The sequence below is a fragment of the Anarhichas minor genome, unplaced genomic scaffold (genome assembly GCF_050575085.1).
Source record: "Anarhichas minor isolate MPS153535 unplaced genomic scaffold, ASM5057508v1 ptg000033l, whole genome shotgun sequence".
In the NCBI taxonomy this organism is placed as follows: domain Eukaryota; kingdom Metazoa; phylum Chordata; class Actinopteri; order Perciformes; family Anarhichadidae; genus Anarhichas; species Anarhichas minor.
In genome coordinates, this window is record NW_027466479.1 from 15,231,667 (window position 1) to 15,256,593 (window position 24,927).

At 41.0% G+C, this 24,927-nt stretch overlaps 3 protein-coding genes across 3 annotated transcripts; 2 read left to right on the forward strand and 1 right to left on the reverse strand.

The window, feature by feature from the left end:
- Window positions 1–2,278: 2,278 nt before the first annotated feature.
- tfpi2 (tissue factor pathway inhibitor 2) lies at window positions 2,279–4,698 on the reverse strand. Its single transcript, XM_076106228.1, has 5 exons — window positions 4,558–4,698; window positions 4,170–4,340; window positions 3,579–3,758; window positions 3,006–3,179; window positions 2,279–2,708 (listed from the first exon to the last, which is right to left on the reverse strand). Exons 1-5 carry the CDS (start codon window positions 4,628–4,630, stop codon window positions 2,626–2,628), a joined length of 681 nt encoding a protein of 226 aa, XP_075962343.1. The 5' UTR covers window positions 4,631–4,698; the 3' UTR covers window positions 2,279–2,625.
- Window positions 4,699–6,054: 1,356 nt separating this feature from the next.
- gngt1 (guanine nucleotide binding protein (G protein), gamma transducing activity polypeptide 1) lies at window positions 6,055–6,502 on the forward strand. The gene is made up of 2 exons (XM_076106477.1): window positions 6,055–6,150; window positions 6,377–6,502. The coding sequence occupies exons 1-2, from the start codon at window positions 6,055–6,057 to the stop codon at window positions 6,500–6,502; spliced, it is 222 nt and encodes a 73-aa protein (XP_075962592.1).
- Window positions 6,503–7,580: 1,078 nt separating this feature from the next.
- Window positions 7,581–24,909, forward strand: LOC142965084 (putative acyl-CoA dehydrogenase 6). The gene is made up of 9 exons (XM_076105805.1): window positions 7,581–7,793; window positions 13,425–13,545; window positions 18,392–18,521; window positions 20,122–20,228; window positions 20,631–20,798; window positions 21,126–21,299; window positions 21,823–21,984; window positions 23,637–23,787; window positions 24,429–24,909. The coding sequence occupies exons 1-9, from the start codon at window positions 7,593–7,595 to the stop codon at window positions 24,517–24,519; spliced, it is 1,305 nt and encodes a 434-aa protein (XP_075961920.1). The 5' UTR covers window positions 7,581–7,592; the 3' UTR covers window positions 24,520–24,909.
- Window positions 24,910–24,927: the final 18 nt, after the last annotated feature.

Consider the following 24,927-nt stretch of genomic DNA (forward strand, 5'->3'; position numbering starts at 1 on the left):
GAACTTTATTTAAACTATTCAATTACTGCTTGACAACCTTCCCTTTTACGTTTTCTAAGATGAGAAACACAAGATGAGTTGGTTCTGAGCCCAAAAAAAGGAGAGAAACTTATATACCATGTAGCTGGATCTCCACCCGGAGGTTTTTATGCTCCCATGATGTGAGAAAAACTCTGAAGGCAGAGCTCAATTCAGCAAACCAGATCCACCCACAAACAGATTGGTGGTTGAATGCATGCTGCTGAGTCAACACCTGAGCTGCGTTGCGTGGGTTGCTCCAATAGTCCGAAGTGCAGAGTGACTACAGGTGGCTGCAAAATCTGTTGTATCTGCAGTATTCTACTTTAATTAAAGCAGTGAGTAAACTAGCTAATTTACTGCCAGGTTTGACACTAACCTTGTTTCTGTGTTTGTTTTTTAAATAGAGGATATTAACACTTGTACTTTATAGAAGTGTCAAAGTTGCTAGATGTGAATCTGCCACCAGGGGGCGCAACTCACACCATCAGTATGCTGAGGCGTTTTAGAAGCAGTCATTTGGTATAATGTTGAATGTTAAATTAGCATACCGGTGCTTCATCTCCAGTAAGTATTTAGTACTTAACAGTAAAAAATAATACAGAAAAAATTTGACATTATGCACTTTAAAGTCAGTATTTTACTTTGATAACAACTCTTAACATCACAAATACAAAACAATGTTACCGTCTGACAAAAGGTCAAAGCATACAAAATGGAATTATTGTCATTTTAAATGCGAAGTATGCTTCTTTGTAAACGTCCATTAATCACCATTGAGACAAAATGGCAATCCCTAATGCACTGCAGCTAATGAAATAACCAGAGCAGGATTGATTCATCGCAAGCCCTCTGGACTACATCAGATCTTTTACACTCAGTATTATATTGCCACCAATTAATAGTCCAAGACAGAGCCTTGTTATGATTAAAAGTTAACCAGCCGTGTCCTTCTGTACCATCTCACACGTTTGTCATGTCTTTTGGTAATTAAAATATAGCGTAAGAATATGTTGTTTCAAGGTGTAATTGAACTCAAAGAAAAAGATTTGTTATCATAATGGTCAGTTTAAGTATCATCCGCAACAGAAAAATAGCTCATATCTTAAAAAGGAAAGAAAGAAGCTGGACTGCATCATGCTTCATATTCATGAACCACTACTGACGTGAACCGGATGTGATTTCTTCACCGTTTAAAATGCTTTAACTTGTATTTTAAACGTTATTAGGATGAAGACTTTACCTTAAAGAGCAATAAGTCAATAATAAAGCTTCTTTTCAGTTCCCCAAAAACCAGCAGTAGTGATGATTTTCAGGATTATGTTGCTTTTGAGAAGCTGAGTGCAGACGGTTTGGATGACATCCTCTCTCATAGCGCTATCGAGTATGATTTAGTTTGAGCTCTTAATAGCCAAGGGCCTAGCCTAACCTTTATTGCTATTTATACCCAAGCCAGACGGGTGAGCAGTTTACTTTGATATCTTCCATAAATATTTATTGTCTGAAAAATCACACAGCGCTTCAGCTATTCTATTATAGGAGGTGGAACAAAGCAGAGATTTAGGACTGTTGGGATATTCTTGAACCACGGAATACTTTGAATTAACAGCATCTTTACTTTAATGGCGTTACAGAGCAAATTGTTTTCTCCTGTGTTACATGAAGTATATCATCTGTGAAAACTGGTATCATTGATCAGAGAAAAGGGAAAATCTTAGTTAATAATTGAGCTTGGCAGAAAATATATGTGCATTCATTAGCTTACCGTGTTTTGTGCATGGATCCATTCCCGTTAGTACTTATAATTGAGTGCATTTTAATATAATTATAATTCGTTGAAGACATTGGAGGCTTATGATTCAATTTTTGTAATGCTGCAGTTTCCTCTCCTCTAAACATGCAGAAACGCTCTAATGAACCTGCCACCGCCGCGTGATTGCTTCCTTCCTGATTCAAGGCTATGCAGAGGCGACCCAGACAGGCTCGAGTGCCTTACAAAGTATTACCAGATAAGGACGGAAGACAGCAGCATTAGTAAGGAATGAAGGAGGCCTAGCGATAAGTGAAAGTGACTGTGAGAAAATAAAGGAACCAGTCAAGCCTGTTTTGTTTTTCTTTGGTAAAACAAATAGACACCCTTGAAGGTTATAGCACTGCTGTGGTTGAAGACATTTGAAGCAATGCATTTTAAATGAATTATTCAAGTAATACTATCAGCACCATGAAAGTACGAAAAAAACGGCAGGATACTTTATACAATTCTGTATATTTTTATCAAAATAAATGTGCTTATATAATAGTTAGGCGGATAAAAATGGTTGTATTGCTTATAAAACACATATTACACACATACAGTATCAAAATACACAATCAGGAACATTAGTGTTGTAACAAACTTCATTGAAATCACATTTGAAGTAGCTCATAAAGCATTACAAAAAAACAATACAGTGGAAATGTGTGTATGTGCTAGTATGACTCTTCTAGTAACAACAAAGAAGAGCTGGTCAACATTTTGGCATAATACAGTATTTTGGCATAAAACAGTCAGTTTGGTAAGTTTCCTTCAAGGGCTTGTCCAAGTGAGAATCCCTGAGTGTCAGACGTCTACGCCTGCAAGAAAGTGATCCGATTATATCTATTCCGTCTCATGCGCCGACCTTTGCCTTGGCCTGTGTGTTTCTTCCCTCCTGGAACAAAAAAAATACGTGTTTAAAAACTGATTAGTATAACCTTTATTTATAATGCCTATACTTCTATACTCATTATAAAGCAAATATAACTTTCCAGTCAGATTTCCCTTCCTCTGACAATGAAATCAGCAGAGCATTATTATTTATCCCTGACTTTCTAACCTCTCTCAAAATTCAAACCAACAAGTGGCTCTAACTGGCGATCCAAACACCGTCATTACTGAGTCAAGTCTGCAAATTCCACTCAAAATGATCGTCTCCCGTTATTGTGGACGGTGAGCTTTTCTCACACACCTGTAACACACACGTTCATGCAGTTCTTCCTCGAGACGAAATTGTTGCTGCTCCCTCCGCAGCCTGAGTAGCTGAACTCCTCGCACATCTTGCTGGCTGTGTTGTAGTAATACCGAGGAATGGAGGCTGAGCACCTCCCTTTGTCCAGAGGGTCCAGGCAGAGCATAGGAACAGCTGTGAAATGAGACGCAAAGCCCAGTCATCATCTTCCAAGAAGAGTATACCATCAGAGTTTTTGATTGCTTTTCCCAAAAAGTAAAATCATTGTTTTAACCATTTTATTATGTCTGGAATATCTTTATCCATCGTGCTTTCTCACAAAGGCATGATGAGACATTCTTTTCACAAGTACCGAATGTATTAAGTTATTTCTCAGAAGTGCCCCTAAATTTCACACGGAACGCTTGTTTGTTCCTTCATTCTTAACAAAATAAATCGTTACTTTTAGAATGAAATCATGTCTGGTATCTCAGTGTTCATCACCATGTCGTCCACGCATGCAGAGATGCCAGTGAGCATCACTTCGGGATTACTTCAGAGGCAGCACCTCAAAGTAAATAAGTTTGTACTCACTTTTTCGTGGACTGCAGTACTCCTTACAAGAGGTGAGGTCTCGGAAGCGATTGGAATTGCCCTGGCAGCCACCGTAGGAAAAGGACTCACACTGCATGGTGGTCATGTTGAAGAAGTAGCTGCGAAAGAGGGCGCGGCAGGGTCCCTCCACTTTAGGAAACCTGCAGATCTGGGGAACCTCTGCGGGGGGGCAGAATGACAAAATGTGAGTTTGGGATTAGACCATGTGGCATCCTCAAGTGTTTGCGCAACTATTGCACAATAACTTTAACTAGAATCTAGATTCAAATATACATTTATGTCTTTCTTAGTAGTCAAGGTAAGCCTTTATCAAATATAGAAAGTGAAGCAACCATGCCAAGCCTGTTTTTTTCTGACTTGTTGTGCTTTGGAAAAACTAATAAAGACACCTTTGAAAGTTATAGGCAACACTAGTGTGGTTGAAGATGTTAAGCAACAAGTCTTGAGTTAGTTAATTATTCAAATAAAACAATAGGCAGCATGAAAGTACAAACAAATTTCAAAATAGCTGTCTGAGGTGTGCAAGTTCACCATCATCTTAAGTGTATGCTCAGCACAGAGAGGACTTACTTGGGATTCTGAAACATGACTTATGGCACTCCTGATAACTCCTGAAGTTATTGGCATTCCCTTGGCAGCCTCCGTAGTAGAAAAGCTCGCACTTTTGGGTGATAGTATTGTAGTAGTATCTCTCAATTTCTCCTTTGCAAGGTCCCTCGTCCACTTGAAGGAGACACGCGCCTGAAAGCAGCAAAAAACATTGTCACTGAAACACCAAACTAAGCTTTACGCATCGCTGCGCGTGACGGCCGCCAGACTGGCGATCTGTTACGGCAGCATGTCTCACGCAGGAGGTCATATGATGGCCAACAACAAGAGGACTATCAAGTGTTTTTTTTTTTTTTTTTAAAGTTCGGTAAAATACTGAAGAAACGAGAGAAGTTGCTGGCAGATCTACCTTTAGGTGACAGCGCCAACACGTTGTAAACCGAGGAGAAAAGTGTAAACAGCGCTAATGTGCAAAACTCCATTGTTAAACTTTTGCTTCAACTGCAGTCTTTTCCGCTTTGCCGACCATGGCAGCCACATCCACTTTTATAGTTGAGTGAAGTCTTTCCCATGGGGAACGTTAGGGGCGGGGATCTAATGACTCATTTTCAAACTACAGCGAAACCAGATTAGAGTGCATGGTGATTAATTCATAAATTACATCAGAGAGGCTCGTATTGACGTTGTAATATCGCGTTTGTGGCGTGTGTTTGTGGTGACTAAAGCCATATTCAACGCAACTGAAATAACAAAGGAGGAAGTTGAATTACCAATGTCTTCAATGGTCACTTTTGGTCACTTATGATGGTGATGGTGATGATGATGATGATGATGATGATGATGATGATGAACAGAGACCTAGTAACTACGCAGCATCTCTGTAATTTATTCACAGGGATTTCTCCAAAACAATTTGTTTTTATCGTGTTGTCTCTAGAGACAGACATTCTTGAGAAACATTCACATAATTTGATTCTGTGCATGAGCCATCCTGCCAAGATCCCATCACACACCTGTCTAACTGGATCTGACACACACACACACACAAACACACACACACACACACACACACACACACACACTTTCACTCAAAGCCTCAAAGCACTGTTGCCTAGTTTCCAGCCTTGCAGTCGATGTTATCTTTTGTTTTGCTTAATAATTGCAGAAGCCACCCAAAGACTCTGGTCTTTCAAGGAAACAGTAATGTTTTGCACAAACACTCAAGGTCCCCATTCCTCAGACTAAAAAGCAGCATTCAATTGAAGTATATATTGCACAATAAAATGTAGCTTTGGTTACACATATCTGTATGATTCTATCACACCGGTTTGTTCCATCTAGTGTTAATTATTCTGTTGGAAAACTGCAGTGCAGTCATGTTAAGAATAATGATGCATCTCCATCTTGACAGGTGGAGGCTATAAATACAGATTAGCCGTCTTATCAAAGTGACCTGACACATGAAGCACCACCCCTTAACCCATTTCTGAATATGAGGAAAAGCAGAGTCAAAACAGCCCGAATCCATTGCATTTAATCAGCAATACAGCTTCTTGTTTTAAATGTAATTCTAAAGAAGCCAAACAGACACCTGTGTGATTCACCGTCCTGTTTGATAACATACTTCAGGTAATGTCTTGATCATACAGTGGGGCCTTGTTTTAATCAGATTAACGGATTAGGATTGTTTATGCAGATTACTTTATAACCCAGACTGAGGGAGAGGACCGCGATTCTTCAGAAGGATTTCGGGGGTGAAGGACTGCTCCCTGTAAGCATCCGTAAGTATTTATATTACTTTAATTAAGTTTTGTGGAGTGTGTACTAGAATACTTTGCGACCTTTTATGTCATATGGCGGTGAAGATTCATCAAAACGTGCTGAATGTTTTCTTTTTTGACAGAGAATGCCGGTCATAAACATAGACGACCTGACGGACAAGGACAAGGCTTTAATGGAAGTAAACCAACTAAAAATTGAAGTGAAACTTGAGAGGTGGTTGGTAAGTTGTTGTTGTTTTTTTTGCACTGAGGTGATGGACATGTCAGTGTCTTTATTGTTTTCAAAGATACCTGTGAATAATTTCAGTTTTCAGATTTTTATCCTTGACAAGCAACAAATAATAATCGTCAACTTTATACACAGTACAATTAATTTAATCAGCATTTCAAACTGAAATACATTTCTGGATAAGAGTGTCTCAACACATTTTTGTCTGATCACTTCAGACATCTAAATGCTGTGAGGAAATCAAGGACTATATTCAGGCTGGAGTGGATGAGGACACCCTCGTCAAAGGCATTTCAGAGGAGAAGAACCCATTCAAGGAGAAAGGTGGCTGTGTCGTCTGCTAGACTGGACCCAAGGAGCTTTTCATATCTAAGATTAGCACCCAATGACATAATAGAGAAAAAATATATAAAACCTCATGAGTTCCCATGTAAACGATTCCCTTTCTTCTGTACAGAATTGTAGTCTGATAATCGTATTCTTTAAAAAGACTAAATAAATAAAAGTTGTATTTGGCAAAGGGTTATGAAATGTGTCTCTCTCGTGTGGTGTATAGTCTGAGCAAATGGGCCCATGTGTTGTTTCATACACTGAAGCAACTGACATTAAATGCTTGTTTATAACTCAGCCTGTTTCCATCATTCACTGTGGGAAGTTTTCAGACAGAGTAAGGAAGCAGATACATCTTCATAACTCAGTTGTTTTATATTAAGAGTTCACACATCCTTTTCTCATAAATCTTTATGACACCGCTAACATTTTGTAGCATCTTTAGAGGACCATAATGTGTAAGTGTTGCCTCCTTTTCTGCATAGTTTTACTTTTTTGCCTGGAATAGAATCAACTTTACATTGTATTTACTATAAATGGTCAAAATCATGCAAATCAACTGTTATAAATCTTTAAGACAGATGATTTCAACCGTTTTTCCTTCTGACCCCTTAGAATAAAACATGTCTATTTGTGACCCTTGCCCACACATTGCATGTGGGATTTCTCCTTTGCAGATAGTTTAAGTTATCAATTATTCAGTGATTTTACTTATTTGTAGAAGTCTGAAGAGATAAAACTATCCGGTATTTCACAATAAAATATCTCAGATTAGAGAAAAGAAAAGAGGAAGTAGAGGAAGTATTGTTTTTTTCCTTCTCTCCTGTTCTGCAAGCCCACAGATTTATCTCGTGACCCCTTGAAGGGCCCTGGCCTCTACGTTGTGAACCGCTTTAATACTGTAAGTGGTGGAAGCTTTATTTTCTTACAACTAATAGGTTACCTATTTTCTATTTGTTCAGCGGTATTTCCCCAAAAACATACAAGCCAACAGAAAGTCAAACACTACCAATATTTAATTTCCCACTGGAGCTAATGTTACATGCCAGGAGAAAACAAAAGTTCACAAGACGCGCATGCGCACACAAACAGTTGTCAACAAAGATGGCGCTGCCCGGAGGAGCTCTGCGTTTAAACCAGCTGGTTATTAGTCGTAATTTCTACAAATTCACCTCATGTGTTGGTGTCCGGTCGTTGTCTGATAACGTGTCATCTAAACCCGTACCGCCCAGTGCCCCAGAGACGGTGGGGGACCATTTAATCTACACACAAGAGCACTTTGCATTAAAGGAGTCCCTCAGAAAGGTAACGCTGACATCTGTATCGTTAACATCGTAGCAAACTTGAAAAACAAAGCTAGATTTAGCTTTTTGTTAGCTTGTGACAGGTGGATATTTAAATGTATATGTGTGTTGCTTGAACGCAGCAGTGTTATTCTACTCAATGCACCTGTAAGAAGCAGCGGAGGAGCAGTATAATGGAAGTGGGTGACAGGTCACTAAGTTGTTATGTAGCGTTGGTCTTGTTTATATAACAGTGCGTAATAACATACATACTACATGTGTGCGTACGTTCAAAGGAGGAAATGCACGTACGTCAAAACATATTCACATTTTTAAAACCTTGCATAAGCCTTCCAGTGAGCTATTTTATAAATCCTAAATCAACCTGTAAATGCGCAGCTGGTCACGTCCCGCCCTCTACACGCCCACATCCAACCACGCATGGTCGATGCAAAGCACCTCATGAATGTTGATGCACAGACATGACCTGGGGCCTCATTAATATGCGTTGCGTACGCACAAAACGTTGTGATCTATCAAAACAAACTTGACGGGAGAATGTCAAGTACACAAACTCTGACCCATGCCTACCAACATTTTGGAGACACGGGGAATAGGCGACGCAGATGGTGAGGTGGTGAATTGAAGCCAGACTGTAGAAGTACAATGTGAGAGGCGTGAGTCTGTGAGTAAAATCGCTGCAATGCACCCGACTTTATTGATTTATTTATGGTTTATTCCATAGTGACAGATTCAGCATACTGTACACAAACTCACTGAAACAGCCACCTGATGAGAGTATCGGCGCTCACATGGCGGTGACTGTCACACACCTTCTCCAGTCACCTCACCTTCATCTTCACCACCTGCACATAAAGATTTGCAATGTGTGGAAATAAAGCCAGTGACAGCTCTCGTACAATTACTCCATATATTCTCATTATCCGCCCTAATGCATAATGCCACAAGAAAACACAAGTAAATTAATAAATACATTTAAAAACCTATCCAGGGTGGTGGATGCCACTGATTGTCGTGATGATTTTGGAATCAATCAGTCTGACTGCACACTAGATACTCCGGCACTGTTAGGACTGCATTTATGGAAGAATCAAGAGGGAACGAGTGTTCTTCCTCTCGGTAGTCGTCGTGATTCACCGTAAAGTACCACTGATCAGCAGGCTCATGTTTATGCATCAACATTCATGAGATGCAATGCAAACATTGAGCTCTTGCTGTTGCTCTGCTGTTGAACGAGGAGGAGGGAAAAACATAAACCGGTTGATAGCGACGGTGTGATCGCCCCCCTGAGGCTACGCTGGTTTATGGTACCGAACACAGTCTGCACAGTTGTGTGTTCTCATGACCCATCTCGTGCACTCGTACGCACCACTTCATCAATGTCAGCCCTCCTTTTGCCAACCTTGTGCCGCATCTCTGCTCTTGCACTGAGATCGCCCACATCACTGGTTGTCAGTTCAGATTCATACGTACGTGCCAGGAATTATTGTGTGACTTGCCGGCCATGGATGCACACAATGTGTGGTTAATCCGAGCAACTGTGTTTGAAATGTGAGCGAGCAGAATGAAAGAAATGGAGAGAGGGGTCCCGGCACAAATCAATACTGCAACAAGAACACATTTAACAGCTGCGCTTTAGATAAAGTATGATGTTTAGATGGCACATGTTAGATGTGCCTCGGAGACTAATGTTAGCTAAATGGTATTAGCTTATTAGTGTTGACTGTGTAGGCTCCCTGCACTCCTACATTTACAGTCAGCTTCATATTTAACCCTTTTGTAGGTCAGGTCAGTACACAGAACTCATGTGTGGAAACGTCTCTGATGCCAGAGGGGTTTGCTGAACTGCCTATCACACCAGTGATGTTAGCCAATGTCGTTCAGCCAAAGCAGATATATTGTTTGTTCGTATCAAACACATTTTTGGCACTGAATCATATATTTCATCTGCCTTATCTTGAAAACACAGATATTGTACATTTGGGAACTGGTGTTCTTCCTCTTCTTGTTGAGTTTGGCAGATTCAAAAATACGCAGTATAGGAAAACAGATAGTGTAATACGGGAAAAAGTGATTCCCACTTTCTTTTGTACAGTACACTTTGAAAGCTAAATATCAACAGCTGCTAACTATAGTCGGAAAAAAATTCAAAGCAGGTATTTGTAATCAGCGTGACTCATTTAGGGTACATATGACTCAACTAGATTTTGGAGACAGAGACTGCAAAGCTAACAAGCGGCTAATTTAAGGCAGCAGTCAAAGATGTGTTGCGGTAAATGGGGGGGAAGCTTGTTGTGTGACTAAACCTTCAAAAGGATGCAAGGAGGTTGGAAATAAACTAGCACTGGGAATAATGGGAAGGGTGAAAATGTGAAAAGGAAATGCAGAACAATATGTTGGCAGTGCAGGAAAGGGAACTTGAGGCAGCGTGGTTTATTAAAGGACTTCACTGTCGGGTGATGTGTGTCTATAGATGGGACACAAATGGGGGTTATAGGAAATCCTTTAGTGACTGTCCAAGGTCAGACATTCATTGTGCCAATGTTTATATTTTCTGGTAGTGATTGTGTGTGTGTGTGTGTGTGTGTGTGTGTGTGTGTGTGTGTGTGTGTGTGTGTGTGTGTGTGTGTGTGTGGTCAGCTTCTGCCATTAATGAGGACAAGGAGCCAAAATGCATTTCCTCAACATTTCTGGGAAGAGACTCTTCGTGTGCAGCCTCCCATGGTTCCAGACTGGGATCCCCCGGTGCTTTATGGTGGTTCAACGTTTTGGCCTTTCCGGCTGTTGTCATGATTAGTGTTTCTGTGAGCGAGAGGCTGAAGAAGCTTTTCATCTCTGCTACAAAACTCTGAAACTGTAGACACTTTATAACGCTTTGATTTGACACACGTTTGAGTCCATTAGGAGTATAGTTTCTTCTTCACTTACACATTGTGATGTATCCTAGACTGACTGTCTGTGGAGGAGTCAGCGATTTTCTCATATTCAACTTTTGAAGCAGTTTATACAAAACATAATCAGTTGGCAACGTCTGTTGCTAATCTAGCGAATTAATGACATGAAAATATATGTAAGAATTCGTCATCTAATTGACAAAATGTCTTGATAATATCGTATAGCGAGTAAACGTCTGAATCCAAGTATATGGAGTATATTAAATACTTTGTATTCTATAAATATATGAAAAATAAACCCACGTTAACACAACCGTTTTTTGGTTGGACCTAGAAACCCAGTCTGTATGTGGTGCGCCAGGGGAAAACACTCCCAGACTGGACATTTTGCAAGACCTGATAGTGCGATGTTCTTGACCCCGTTCCACTACTGGGCGGTTCAGGGATGTGAAATTGTTCTGGTATGCAACACAAATAGTCCACAATAGAGATGAAGGATCACTCCCCAACGAACGTTTTATTTCCCTTTCCCGCAGCTCGTCATCCCTCCCTTTCCCTCCTCTGAACCTTGAACATGGACGAGTTTATTGCAGGTTAAAGGGGACCCGAACCTGCTTTTTTACCGCTTGCTCTTGTGTTGGCCGTTATGTAAGCAAACCTGATTTTTAACAGATTCAGGCCCAAGCATGTTGGACGTAGTGTCTGTTTTCTGTTTTGAGCAGCAAAAACATGATTTCCGTGTTTTCTGTCTGCCTCGTGTTCAGATGTTCCTCAGCCGATGCGTTTTTCTTGGCTTGTCGCGTGGTTGGCTGGTTTGGTGTTTGTGTGTGTTGGAAGGGAAAATGATGAGTGTGCATCACTTTTGCAATCCTGGAAAAAAATAACCTGTGGATTCTTCTTCAGTACTTTGTTGTTACAGTTTGAATGGTGAAACACACAGGACTAATAGTCAAATAGCGTTGATGGCTCATTTAGCGTAACATTACGTATCAACGGACGAGACTTGAATTTGATGTTTCCTCTTTATGCCCCATGAGATCCCCCTTTTCTTCGGCTTTACTCACTATTTGGAGCTTATCGTACTGAGCAGAGAAACACATTGTGGAGCGCATTGTCATGGCTCTGTTAAAACCATGGCCCATTGAAGATGTGTATGCATTAAAGTGAATAACACCAATAGCGAAGCTTTTGTAGATGTTTGTAATGTTTTTGCTAAGTAGTGCAAATCCAATAGTTGAACATTTTAATTTGAACTGAAAAGCATTCAGCAAGAAACACATTCACAGCTTATAGGTTTTATTTGATTTAAATGGCAGGCACAGCACTTAATACCAGCACAAAACTGTTGTTTGCATCACGTGCACTCACACTTCCTGTTTAGAAAGCCTTCTGTTTGGGGCAGAATTGTTAAACGAATTGTCAACCAAATATGCCACACTATATATATCTGCAGCCTATTCTCTGCAAGTTCCTACAAAATGTGCACGCAGGGGCGTCCCAACAGATTGATAAGTGCTTCTCCAGCTGTGGACCACTTCCAGGTGCTCGACATGAATCACGGCGCCAACGTTCAACTTCACTGCACACATTTTGGCCATGACTCATGAACTGTTAAAGCACAATGCTGCTTGAATGTGGTGACGAGAGACACTCGTACTTCTGCGACAGGATGAATAGACTCTGTTCCTCTTTTATGAATTCATTATCATATTTAGTTCTGATAGAAATGAGCAGGCAGCTGGTACGTTTAGAGACATGTGACGTTAACAACATCCACCTCCTATATAGTGAAAATTATTCGTTAACCTCAATTCTTCTCTATTTTTTTTTTTTGTCCTAATCTTAAATCAAATACAAAGCCATCCTTCATTGTCAGCCAGTTGTGTCTCAGGCTTTGTGGCTGAATAGATGGAGTGGCTGCTAACCAAGAAGGAATGTCTTTATTATGGGTTTCAGTACCGAGCTTTATATTCGCATGCTGTACTAAATATTACTTTAGAGGTTTTTCTGCTCTGCCAAGAATAAAACGGTGGAGGAAACTCTGAGTCATTAGAATATTGGCTTTCAAATGATTGGATGCAAACTTGGTGAATATCAGCTGACAAACAGCTCGAGTGTAAAAGTCTCTGTGTCATCCCTTTAAAAAAAAAAAAAAAACGTATCCCAAAACACTAATGTTTTATTGGGCAACTTTACCGTTTTGTGTTAAAAATATTGTCACTAAATTCTGTAAGTGTCTCCCGTTTTTTTCTGCTCCCAAATGTCACAGAATGGGATTGAGGCCAAACCTGTGCCATTGTTTTATGAGCCTCAGCTTGTCGTATTGTATGTCACTAGCCAAGCCTTGGTTATCAGCAGGGGACTGATAACATGTAACTGTAGGAACTAGCATGCCATGCATGCTGTCATTGTATTTGCATCACTGTAGATTCACCACGTATTACATATCTCCAGCCTGCTCTCTATTCATTGATATATAATACCTTGTCTGCTAGAGGTAGATTACATAGACTTAAGTAGAGACTTGCTCTGCAAAGCAGAAAACCCGTAAAAAAAGTCCTTGTGTGTGTTCACTCATAATGTATATCTCCTTAGTGTCCGTTATGAGACAGGAAATAGAAAAGCAGGGCTCTCAATTGTTGTTGGAATCATAATAAGGTAAAAAAAAAAATGTAATATGTGCTTAAAATTCACACATTAACATATCGTATCTCTCTCCTGTTCTGTTTGTGCTCTAGATCATCGACCAGGAGATCAACCCCCACGTGGACCAGTGGGAAGCAGAAGGGACGTTTCCAGCCCATAAAGTCTTCAAGATCTTGGGAAGTGCCGGCTTTCTAGGAGTCAACAAACCAGTTGGTAAGAGTGTTAAAAAGCAGCGCATTTATTTTCATAAACACACGTTTGGGTGCGGAGTTCACTACTCCTGTTGTTGTGGAGTTTAACATGAAGTTACTCATAATGAAAGTTGGTGTTTGTCCACCTGTATCTTGTCTATAATTGACTAACAGTGAATGCTGGACAGGTTCCAGCTCCTGAGACCCTGAAAGGGAATTTAGGATTTCCTAAATGTAAGTGATTTTCTTTGTGGTTTTTAAATCGGAGACGAATGACAGGTTTCTAAAAACTTACGAAGGTTTAACTACTCTATTCGTTTTTTGTGCATTATCTGGAGCAGAGCGATTAGGGAAAAGGTCTGTTTGATTTAGAGACCCAGACGCCGTTTTATTTTGAAGGATGTTTGTTTTCAATGAAAGGATTTAAGGAGATAATAAGCCTGCTGGGAAATGATAATAACCTTCATGTCAAAGTGCCAAACTCAGAGCACCTTTCGTAAGGTTGGAAACTCATTTTGCCCGATTGTGTCTCGCTGACAACATTCACTTTACATTTTTGAGTATTTGCCCTGCTTTTAACATTTTACCTGCTTTCTTTTTATACATTAACCTGGATGCCATGAATGGACAAGTCAAGAGTATAAAACTAATAAAAAAAAAACAAAGATGTGTGGCTTGTGTTTGCAGAATGGGCATCCACGTGACATGAAATGGCTCTGGAAGTGTTTTAAGGCACAGACTTTAGTCCATTTGTATTTTTAGGCATTTCAGTAGTTTTAGTTAATCCATTCAAATATGACAAATGAATCACCTGTCTTCATGATATGTGTTTTTGAGACACGCCGTCTCTGTTGCCTTTGCAAAAAGACTCCCATGATACATCTGTGAATTTTGCTTTTAAGGAAACCATTTTTCAATCCTAGAACCGACGTGAATAACACGTTACTCAGAATCACAGGTTGTGGTTATAATGCTCCTGAAGGGATTGGTGGATCAAAATGCGTCCCTGCCTGACCATCTCCGCTTCAAGGAGCATTCGGCATTTCTTTTTCACAGCTGGATTCATATTCTCTCTCTGTTTGACGGCCATACATTACAGTTGGTTTAGCAAAGTTCCCACTGTGATGATGGCTGCTGGTGTCACAGCATCATCCCACAACAGCTGCCTGCTACACTTTATCTTATTTCCAGATGTGTACCCAGCTGTGTCACTGCTGGGATGAAGGAGGGAGCGGGATGAGTGCTGTACAGTACAGGACCACAGAGTGGTTGTGATGTCTGATTCATTCTGAATATATAAAGAGATTTGTGGGAAGTGTTTGACAATCGCAGTTATACTATATTCATTTCTCAAATAATTCACCGCTGCTCATCTTGGACTTGCCGTGATATTATCACTGTTATGCTGGAAAAACAAATCTATCAACAAATAGTGTTGAACGCGGAGCTCTGCGAGGAGGACTGCACTACAGGTCTGTAGGTCAAAGAAGAGGGAGGGCGAGGGAATTAAAATGTGCTGAGTACACAAGGCTGAAGCATTAGTTGGCAGGATTAGAGAGGAGGAGGAGCAGCGGAGGACTGTGTGGAGACACATTGTATTATCAGGTGGTAGATTACCTGGGTTAAGTATATAGAAACAACTGTCAGGGTTGACATGTTTCAGCATGCAATTTAAATTGAGCTGACATTGCAGTGCAGTATATCTTATTGGGTCTAGTCTTTAAAACTCTTCTAAAAGAAGGATTTCTTTAGGCAGTAAAAGCTGATGAACGAACGTTATGCTGTATTAAAAAAGATGGACGCTCAGTTGCTACACTGGAATCTGGCTCCCTCTGATAATTCTTTCTGCGTTCGTCTTAATATTTGTAAGAATATGAGGAATAACCAAAGCTGCCATGGTATTCTATGTCTTCAACTAGACGTGGCTTTGCTGCAGTGCTGACTAGTGAAGAAGACTCTCTAAGAACTCTGCTCTGGGTTAATTGATTCAGAGGCTGGGTTACAGGAATGGGGATTCAGGAGTCTGTGCAATAGAAATGATTCATCCGGTGGAATGGGAGAAGAACTCAAATGCATTACAAAACGCTAAAAAAAATCTGCAACTGTTGTGAGATTTCATAATCTGTTCAGAATAAACGTAAGAGCATCTTGCGATGTGATCACACCAGCCGTGACTCAAACATTATTCTGTCTTGTTGCGAGGGAACGGGTAAACTGCACGGGGAATAAGTGACGTTATCTCACTTTATAGTTAGAATTGGGAAAGAATTCAGAATATTCATCGTTTTATGGCACATAAAACTCTAAAATGCTCCATTCAAGACTAAATTACTTGTTTATTTTGATTTCTCAGTAAACATTAAAAGAGCCACGTTTTACACATCATAGTGTAAAACAAATCTACTGTCAGGACTTGGGGGTTAGGAAGACAACGCCCCTGCTCTGAATCTGGCAGAGGACCGGTTGCACGTTATCGCCCATCTTTACCTGATTTCGGTGATGTTTCTAAGCCTTTAATGACTAAGTGTGCTCCTCCGTAGGCATCGAGGACAATCAGGGAAAAGTGAGTACGGGGAGAGTGCACTTAATGGAGTTATGCAAGGCAACAAAGTTGACGCTCCTGTTGACATCTTTTGGAGCTCAGCATGTTCCTTTTTATTTAATCCGCTGACAAGAACACTACACTTATTTTCCACTCTCTCTCCACGCACAAGGAAAGGCATTACTACCTTCAAAACACGGGAACCGGAAGTTTTCCTAAGGCAGCCTCGTTGAGGGAGAAGACAGGGATGACCCTTGGCTCTCTGCCTGTTTTCCTCCACTCTGAGAGAGAGGTATCCGCAGTTCACACCATGGCAATGGCCTCTTGTCTCCTGCCTGATAGATAGAACCTGGCAGCCTCCACAGTTTTCTATTCAACTGAACGTATTTGTGTCCAGGTTGTTCAGTTTCCTTCCTCACAATTTGTACTTTAGTAATACTATGATGCATGCATTACAATGGCTTGTGCTGTCTCTTGAGAAACATTACTAGCACAGCCACTTCTCTGATTTTTAGAGTACATCACACTGTAATGGTAATGCGTGCATTCAGGGGTTGAGAAATAGTACAATTGTTACACAACTGTCACGGATCCAAGATTATGACGGCCCTCTTTCCCATGTTGTCACCCTCCAGGTTGAAGTGTTTTTTAATCATCAGGGCACTCGTGTCGCTGAGCACACGGAATAGAAAAGCGTACTTTCTTCGATTGCCAGTGTCTGCTGGTGCTGCACCTTTAAATCCTCTCAAGCTCCGTCCTTCAACATGTGCTTCATACGGAGCTCCACCTGATGAGAACCTACGCTGAGGACCATCTGGTGTTCAGAAGAAACATGTGTATAGAATTGACATTTTTGACAGAATTGTGTTTGTTTTCCTTCTGCTTGCTTGTTCAACCAGACGGCCTGCTGTTTAGCTTAAAGTGGGATAAACCTCGGTGCTTCCCTTGGTCCACATCATCCACCGCGGGGTTTCCAGAGACTTATCGCTGCACAGCTGCACCTGTTTCCTCTTATTTTTGGCTTTCCCACTCCCCTGTTTGCTTGTCCCTCTATCTCTCCCCTTTTTCTCTGTCCCCATTTTACTTTGCTCTCTTTCCTTTTTCTCCCCGTCTCTCTCTCTCTCTCTCTCTGACGGTCTGCCAGACTGTGCTTTCCATTATTTGATAACTAGTCTGACGGGTGATATTAAACCACTTTGCTCGAGTTGTAAGCCTCCATGTGGTAAATTCGCTAATAATTATTCATTGTCCGTCAGTGCTAGTATCCAACACCCAGCGGCTGGCGCACTGTTTTTAGTCACGGGGAAACTGAGCACCGACCATTTCACAAAAGCTCAGTCTTGTTGCTGTCGGCTGACAGGACATTAGAATTAAGAGATTAGCCCTAAACGAATAACTGTCATGTTACGTTTGTTAGACCATGCATGGGATGATGATGCCCCAATTTTTTGTATAAAAAACACTTTTCATATTGATTTATTTTTGAAAGGATCTGAATGTGTCTTTGTTCAACACAAACAACTTCAATAGGAACGCAGTATAAAAGTGAGCACATTAGCCAGCTCATTCCATGAGTAGTGGAAAGAAAATTGCCTTTAGCTTTAAGTATATTATTGTAAAAGAAAAGCCCATTCATTTCATAATAGACGGTGCGACTGATGATGAAAGGAAAGAAAAAGAGATGACTCTTTATGAGGATAGCTGGTCATTTAAACATGGTTTATGACGCACCGTTCAGCTCCATTAAGGACCTAAGGTCTTGGAAAATACCTCCACTGCCAGAATGAAAGAAATAGACATCTAAATGGGTTGTTCAAAAGATGAACATCAAGTTTGATATGCTGAGCAGAACAGATGAGATGACGCTGAGATGCCAGTGACCCGTATCTGCATCGCACTGCAGAACTACCGGCAGTACTTTTTACACATAATTATCACAGATGGCACAATTAATGAATACATCCTGTAATTAATTGAGCTCTTGCTCTGGTGCCAACGGATCAGTTCACAATATTATATATACGTGAACACCAGTGTGTTCAGAATATTAGGCAGGGATTCTATCACAGAGACGACAGGGAAGATGGAAGAGAGACGGGGTTGGTTGGGTGCACGGCAATGGTTTCATTGGTACGCCATTGTTGCTTCCTCCTGCAGTTGAATAGTGAAGGTCCACATCTAGACTCAAAGGTCATAAATAAGGAAAATAAGAATCCACACAATGTACAATGAACGTTCAGCAGAAAACAAAGGAGAGTGTGTTTTGAGTACCTTTTTTAAAGCGCTATACAAATAAAATGTATTATTATTATTTTGTCCTGTGCAGAGTATGGCGGCTTGGGTCTTGACTTCAGCTACAGCGTAGCAGTTTCAGAGGAGCTGGGCAACATTCGCTGTGGAGGCGTCCCCATGGCCATCGGTGTACAGACTGACATGGCTACTCCTGCGCTGGCCAGGTACAATCCCACAAATTCAGGGGTACATAATGGAGCATGCGCAATATTTGATAAATCTACTGATATTTTGTCTTTTGTGAAAAATGTGCAGCTTTGATCTTCAGTTTGGGTTGGAGACGTGTCTTTGGTTGTACATTTACATTCTGCTTGCTGCACTAATCTCCCTCCACCGCTGCCTTTTTATCAAAAAGGACAACAACTAGCGAGGGACGAGGGAGACAATGTCTGCTTTGTGTTTTTGTTCCTTTTCACATCATCACTAGAGCCACTTGTAACCGAGCTGGAATGGTTTCATTCTGACGTGATAAAAGGTTGCCTGTATTGCTACCCCTGGCAACAATTGTCACCCCAATTAGCCTCCAGATAATTCTAGTGTGTTTGACGTACGAGTTGTTAAAAACAAACCCAACGTCCAAACTATTTACAAAAGCATCTTTGTTCCAGAAATATTCTTCATTGTTTGGTCCAGCTCTGCAGAGCCGTCCGTCTCCTTTTTTTCAATCATCTCTAGCTTGTGTATATTTTACTGACTTTTATTGCTCTACATACGGACAATGATTATTTTAACAGCTGCACTCGTTAACAAGCAGTAAGTTGCACTGGTTGCACTTAATGTGATGCAGTTAGAATCAATTTTATTGTGCTACAAATGCTATCACCGAATGTGTACTGTTTCTACTGGTAATCCTGTCCACTGCTAAATAAATGAACACATTTCTACAAGGATATCACCTCTGGAGGCAGAGGATTGATTATAACCGGCTCTGCTGCACCATCTGCTCCGTTGCGTATAGTAAACAACTGAAGCTGACGTTTACTGCTGCAAAAGTATCATAAAAAGTATCATCTTACCTACTTTTTACCATATTCTGTGTAAAGTATATTTGACTTTAATGTTGGCAAACTTATACATATGAAGATAAAACTCTGACAAGCCAAGAATATTAGCCCTCTGATATATTGGCCTGATACTTTATTGTCCAGGCCCTGTTTTACTGTCTTAGTGGTCGTATTAAAGTTAGGCTAAAAAATACTGCCTGTCGTCCATCCCTTTATCAGAGTTACCCTCCCTAGAGAGGGTATGTGTATTAATATATTTGGTAATTGTTTTTCTCACCCATGTAGGGCCTTGGCTTGTTCTGTGATAACAACCTGCTATGAACCAGCTGCAGGTGGCAGAAGATAGAATTCAGTGAAACAGACAGTGGGAGTCTCAAGAGCTTAATTAGGGGATCTACACTTGATTGCGGCAAGGTCTAAGTGCTAAGAGAGCAGCAAAAAAGAAAAGATCTCATGGGAGCTTCAGGATAAGACTCCCTCCTTTGTCCCACTGGAACTGTAATTGCTTCAAACACGGCAGTGTGGTTTTAAAACACCAAACGATCTCCTGCTTTTTCTTGCTGCAGTTGCGCTGTACAGTGATAGAGTTTTACCCAACTTTTATCACACACTTGCCTGACAATCATGTTTGTATTCGATTTGTATTCGAAGTATTGTAGGAAATCAACAAGAAATGCTCTTGGATTCCCCTTAGTGTCACTTTTCTAACTGCTAATTAATACTTACAAACGTGCTTTTCTTTCTTTGTATACGTGTGCAGGTTTGGTTCAGCTGAGCTCAAGGAAGAGTTCCTCCTTCCCTCCATCACGGGGGACAAAGTGGCCTGCCTCGGAGTTAGTGAAGTCGGAGCCGGCTCTGATGTCTCAAGTACGTCTCTCCTTCATCATCTTCTGCTCATTTATTATCACATCATTTCCCTTTTAAGCTCCAGAAGGACCATTTTTGAATAAACTCGTGCTGCAGAAATGATTGGGCAGCAGCTTTACAATCAATCTGGCACTGATATTCTCTCAGGAGAGAAGGGTGGCATGATGAATGTGAAACGCTGCATATAGGCCTACATTCTCCATCATCAGATTTCACCACCTTTTGCCTCCTTTTTCTGGATTAGTATTGTATTATGTTTAAATACGCCAGCTTTAGCCAAAATTGTATTTCTTGGACTAATCATCTGTTCAAACTTTGCATTGAACCCTTTATCCTTACATTTAACTCCCCTATTTTCTCTCTTTCTCTCTCTACCCATTTAAACACCACACATCGATTCAGGTATCCTGACCAAGGCAGTGAGGAAAGGGGATGAATATGTGATCAACGGGGGAAAGATGTGGACCACCAACGGTACCCAGGCTGACTGGATATGTCTCCTCGCCAACACAAGTGACGGGCCCGCACACAGGAACAAATCCCTCATCTGTTTGCCCATGAACCTGCCAGGTAGGTCTGTTAATTATCTGTGGGAAGATTTTTTTTTTTTTTTTCGGCCTTTAAGCCGAAAATGCACCATTGTAATTGTCATTTATCATCTGGGATTTAAGTTAATCTAAAAACAGCCCTCAAGTTTAACATTCTGTGTGTTTCACTTCTACTAAAACAGATGATTTACTGCAACATTCCCACGTGATTTTCTTGAGCACATCACCCTAAAGCCCCCTCTTTAGTGCGTCTGCATCCGTTCTATCAATAGGAACTGTTATTATTCGCATGCCTTTGCCAAGATGCATGATGACGTCAATTTCTCTTTCCCTACTCTTCCCACTGTAGGAGTGCACATCGCCCGCAAGATTGAGAAACTCGGTATGTGGTCATCAGACACGGCTGAAGTGTTCTTCGATGACGTTCGTGTGCCCTGCAAGAACATCATCGGCCAGGAAGGCATGGGCTTCACCTATCAGATGCTTCAGTTCCAGGAAGAGAGGCTCTGGGCAGCGGCCAATGGTGAGTGAGCCTCTCTTACAGTTCGTCATCTCTCCCTCCCCCCCCCCAAGCATATCCAGTAATCGGACATCATCGTTCCTAGTTTTCTTTATTTTATTTTAAATTTTTCACTTAATCCTTCACCCCCAGCACAGTCTTTCACCACATCTCGTCTGGCTCCTACTGATCTTAACCGTAAATTGCGCCGTTTATTGTATTAAGGTATCATTTCCGTTATAGTTACCAAGAATTAGGGAGTTCAGGTCACATAGTTCAAGCCATTAATCTTCTGTAAATTACTTGTTTGCTTTTGATTTTGAGTAGAAAGCATGCATCAATATTTCCTTTGGCAGAATTTATTAGAAAATGTTCAGGAGAAGTGGGACTTAACATTCTGTTACTAAATCTGAAGCTTATGCGTCTGGCCTGGTAAACTTCTGTGCATCATATCATATATCAGAGACACAAATGACAAGCACTCACAGACATGCAGTAGTAGTAGTAGTAAGGTCACATCTCTGTCTCTCTATCGTAACACCTCTAGTCGTGACCATGATGGACAACATCATTCAGGAGACCATCCAGTACACGCGGCAGAGGAAGATCTTCAAGCAGCCTGTCCTCTACCACCAGTCGGTTCACTTCAGGTTGGCTGAGCTGCAGACGGAGGTCGAGCTGCTCCGCTCCCTTCTCCACCGCTCCACAGGTGGGATCCCTTTATATACAGACATTACATAACGAAAGTGAAAGATTAATGTTTGGTAGTGTTGGCTGCATTTGGATGACTCTGTTCCCTCTTAACGTCTTCCGCTTTTGGCTCAGAGGATGGAGGCTCACAGAATGAGTATTGTGGTTATAGCATCATCACAGCACATCTGTGTGAATGTGTATGTTTGTGTCTTTTTTACAGTTATTTCACATTCAGATATTGCATATCCATAATACCCTTAAAATCCAGGCCAGGAAAATATATGCTTAGTGTGCAGTATTTTAGGAAAGTCTTACCAAATGAATGCAATGCAGCTTTCCTTGTGGCACGTAATACCATAGATAAAGAAGAAGAAAGAAACATTCCTTTATTAGTCCCACAGCTCCCTGTGTATATATAGGGAGCAGTGGGCTGCCAATGACAGGCGCCCGGGGAGCAGTTAGGGGTTCAGTGTCTTGCTCAGGGACACTTCGACACAGGACACAGTGCAGCCGAGGATCGAACCGGTGACCTTTCGGTTGGCGGACAACCCTCTCTTCCCAGTAAGCCACGGTCGCCCAAACGGACTGAGGTCTCAGTAACAAAAGCCACAGTTGACTTAGCTCTCTAAGAATGATGCGAATGCCAAACTAGCCTTGAGTGGGTCATTTGTCCATGTACAATGCAGCAGGTTGGTTTAACAGATAGAGGACAACGTTCAGGCTGGAGAATAATGTGGTTGATTATTATTAACTGATAAGTTAACAACAATATGTTTGACCGGCTATAGACAGAACAGTAGTTGTTAGCTTTAGTATCAAAATTGCTTGCAACTAGATTGCCAAAACAACAAGAATCTCCTGGATGAGTTGCATGATTTTCACTCGGGGGTTAAATTCTATCCTTCTTATAGGGCGCTAACATTGCCTTTTCTGTTTCCCCATGTAATTATTTTAGTTAATTGTTATTATGTTCATTTTTGTTCATTTGCCTCTCAGAGAACATAAATATATATTTTTGTCAGGGAGTTAAGTGTCTTGCTCAAGGACACTTGGATTTGGTCGGGGGGACGGGACGGCGGTTCAAACGATTAATGGCTGGTCTGCTCTACCAAACCTCCTGTTGTTTCTGTGTGTACTGGCAGAACTTCAAAACCCACAGGCTTGGCCACTTGAAAACTGGCCCATACAACTGCTCCTCCAAAATATATCCCATGTGCTTTACACTGCAGCGTTCATGATACGAGTATGTGGGCGTGCATCTGGCCGCCGTGTGTTCAAGGTCTTGTGATTTTCTCGTTGTGTCTGTAACCACTCCAGTGACAAGCAGCTTTGAATGAATTCATTCTAGCTGGTCCAATTCGCTTGCCCAGAAACGGAACTAAGCTTTTGAATCTGTTTGGTGCAGGTAGATAAACACAGACACACAAACAAACTTCTTTACAGACTGAAACAGGACAAATCATGCAGCTCACACATGTTCCTCTGGAGGGTTCCTACAATGGAGGCATTGATCAGCCACCAGTGACTCTGAAACTGAACCACGTTTGGTTATTGTCTTTGTGTCCCTCGCTACATTCTTTTTAACTCTCTTTTATCCACCTGGACATTTTTCAATCGTCCATGCTTGTGACACTACTTCTGTCCTTTTTTTGTTTTGTCTCTCTGCAGCATTGTACATTAAAGGCAATGATGTCACCAAGCTGGCATCCATGGCTAAGTTGAAGGCAGGCCGCCTGGCCAGGGAAGTGGGCGACAGCTGTCTCCAGTATTGGGGAGGAATGGGCTTCACCAGTGACGTGCTGGTCAGCCGATTTTACAGGTGAGTGTGGTCAGAGAAAAGGTATCTGAAGTAGAATGTCTTTAGTTAAGTGATGTGGTTTTGAAACATATTCTTCATCACAGTGATTTATAACAAATTCCATGATTTTCAATTACTTTCAGCCCTGTGCACTTTTATTTATCTCATCCAAAATAACAAATGTCTGTCCGCAAAACCATGACATAGCATCACTAACGCGCGTTGCTAGCCAACTATGAATATTTGGCAGCCCACTATGCTTTTTGAGAGGGTATAACATTTCTATGGTAAGAGCAACCCCACCAGTTGGCAGGAGCTTGATGAAGCTTGCGGTAGATGCATGAGGAAGTTAAATCACATTGATTGATGGCTTCTACGTGAACATAGCATGTGATCAAGTAATACAAATTCTTGAAGAAACATGCAATTAGTCTCAGTCTCCTGTTGCGCACTGTTGGACTGATTCAGAATCTGTAGACTCTTATTTTACTCTGTGCTGACACCTACTGATGGGGCATATAATGCAGCTGAACAAGGGGTTCACGATACACAATGTTGAACAATCATTGCTGCAATTATTCAAGTGATTCAAATTTTGAAGGAAATTGTGATGCTTGTTACAGAGAAAACACCTGGTTGTAATAACTTTCTCCTCTCCACAGAGATTCCAGGTTATTGTCAATTGGTGGAGGGGCCGATGAGGTCATGCTGGGAATCATCTGCAAGTACATGGACACACTGCCCAAGAAATGATGTCATAAACCCCTGAACCAGACGGACTGATGCATGCAGATAATGAGCCAATCGTTCCCAATGAATTGCTAAACACAAGTCACCTAAGTGCAGTTCTGATATGTAAGGAATCTTGACATATACGAGGAAGTTAGATTGTTCTAGTATTTTGCCTTTGATTGTTTTAACTGTACTGTATGTGGTCTGATTAGCTCACACACACACACAGAACTATGAAGCTCCTGTGTTCTTGTTTTTCAAGAGCACACAATGTTAACAGCCTACAGTTGAATTGTATTATTTGTAATGAGTTAATTTAAACATTTTAAAAACTAAATCTATTTTTTTGGAATAATTAAAAGTAATGTATGCAAAAATGACTTGTGTAAAATAAATATCCAGCAAAGATTTTATTGTTTTATTTGTTGT

Bases quoted from the DNA above. Each gene is read 5' to 3' on its own strand.
- tfpi2 (XM_076106228.1), bottom strand. From the start codon at position 4,630: ATGGAGTTTTGCACATTAGCGCTGTTTACACTTTTCTCCTCGGTTTAC. The intron at 4,341-4,557 runs GTAGATCTGCCA...TGCTGCTTTCAG, and splicing joins GTTGGCGCTGTCACCTAAAG to GCGCGTGTCTCCTTCAAGTG. The intron at 3,759-4,169 runs GTAAGTCCTCTC...GCCCCCCCGCAG, and splicing joins GTCATGTTTCAGAATCCCAA to AGGTTCCCCAGATCTGCAGG.
- gngt1 (XM_076106477.1), top strand. From the start codon at position 6,055: ATGCCGGTCATAAACATAGACGACCTGACGGACAAGGACAAGGCTTTA. The intron at 6,151-6,376 runs GTAAGTTGTTGT...TGATCACTTCAG, and splicing joins TGAAACTTGAGAGGTGGTTG to ACATCTAAATGCTGTGAGGA.
- LOC142965084 (XM_076105805.1), top strand. From the start codon at position 7,593: ATGGCGCTGCCCGGAGGAGCTCTGCGTTTAAACCAGCTGGTTATTAGT. The intron at 18,522-20,121 runs GTACAATCCCAC...ATACGTGTGCAG, and splicing joins GCTACTCCTGCGCTGGCCAG to GTTTGGTTCAGCTGAGCTCA. The intron at 20,799-21,125 runs GTAGGTCTGTTA...TTCCCACTGTAG, and splicing joins TTTGCCCATGAACCTGCCAG to GAGTGCACATCGCCCGCAAG.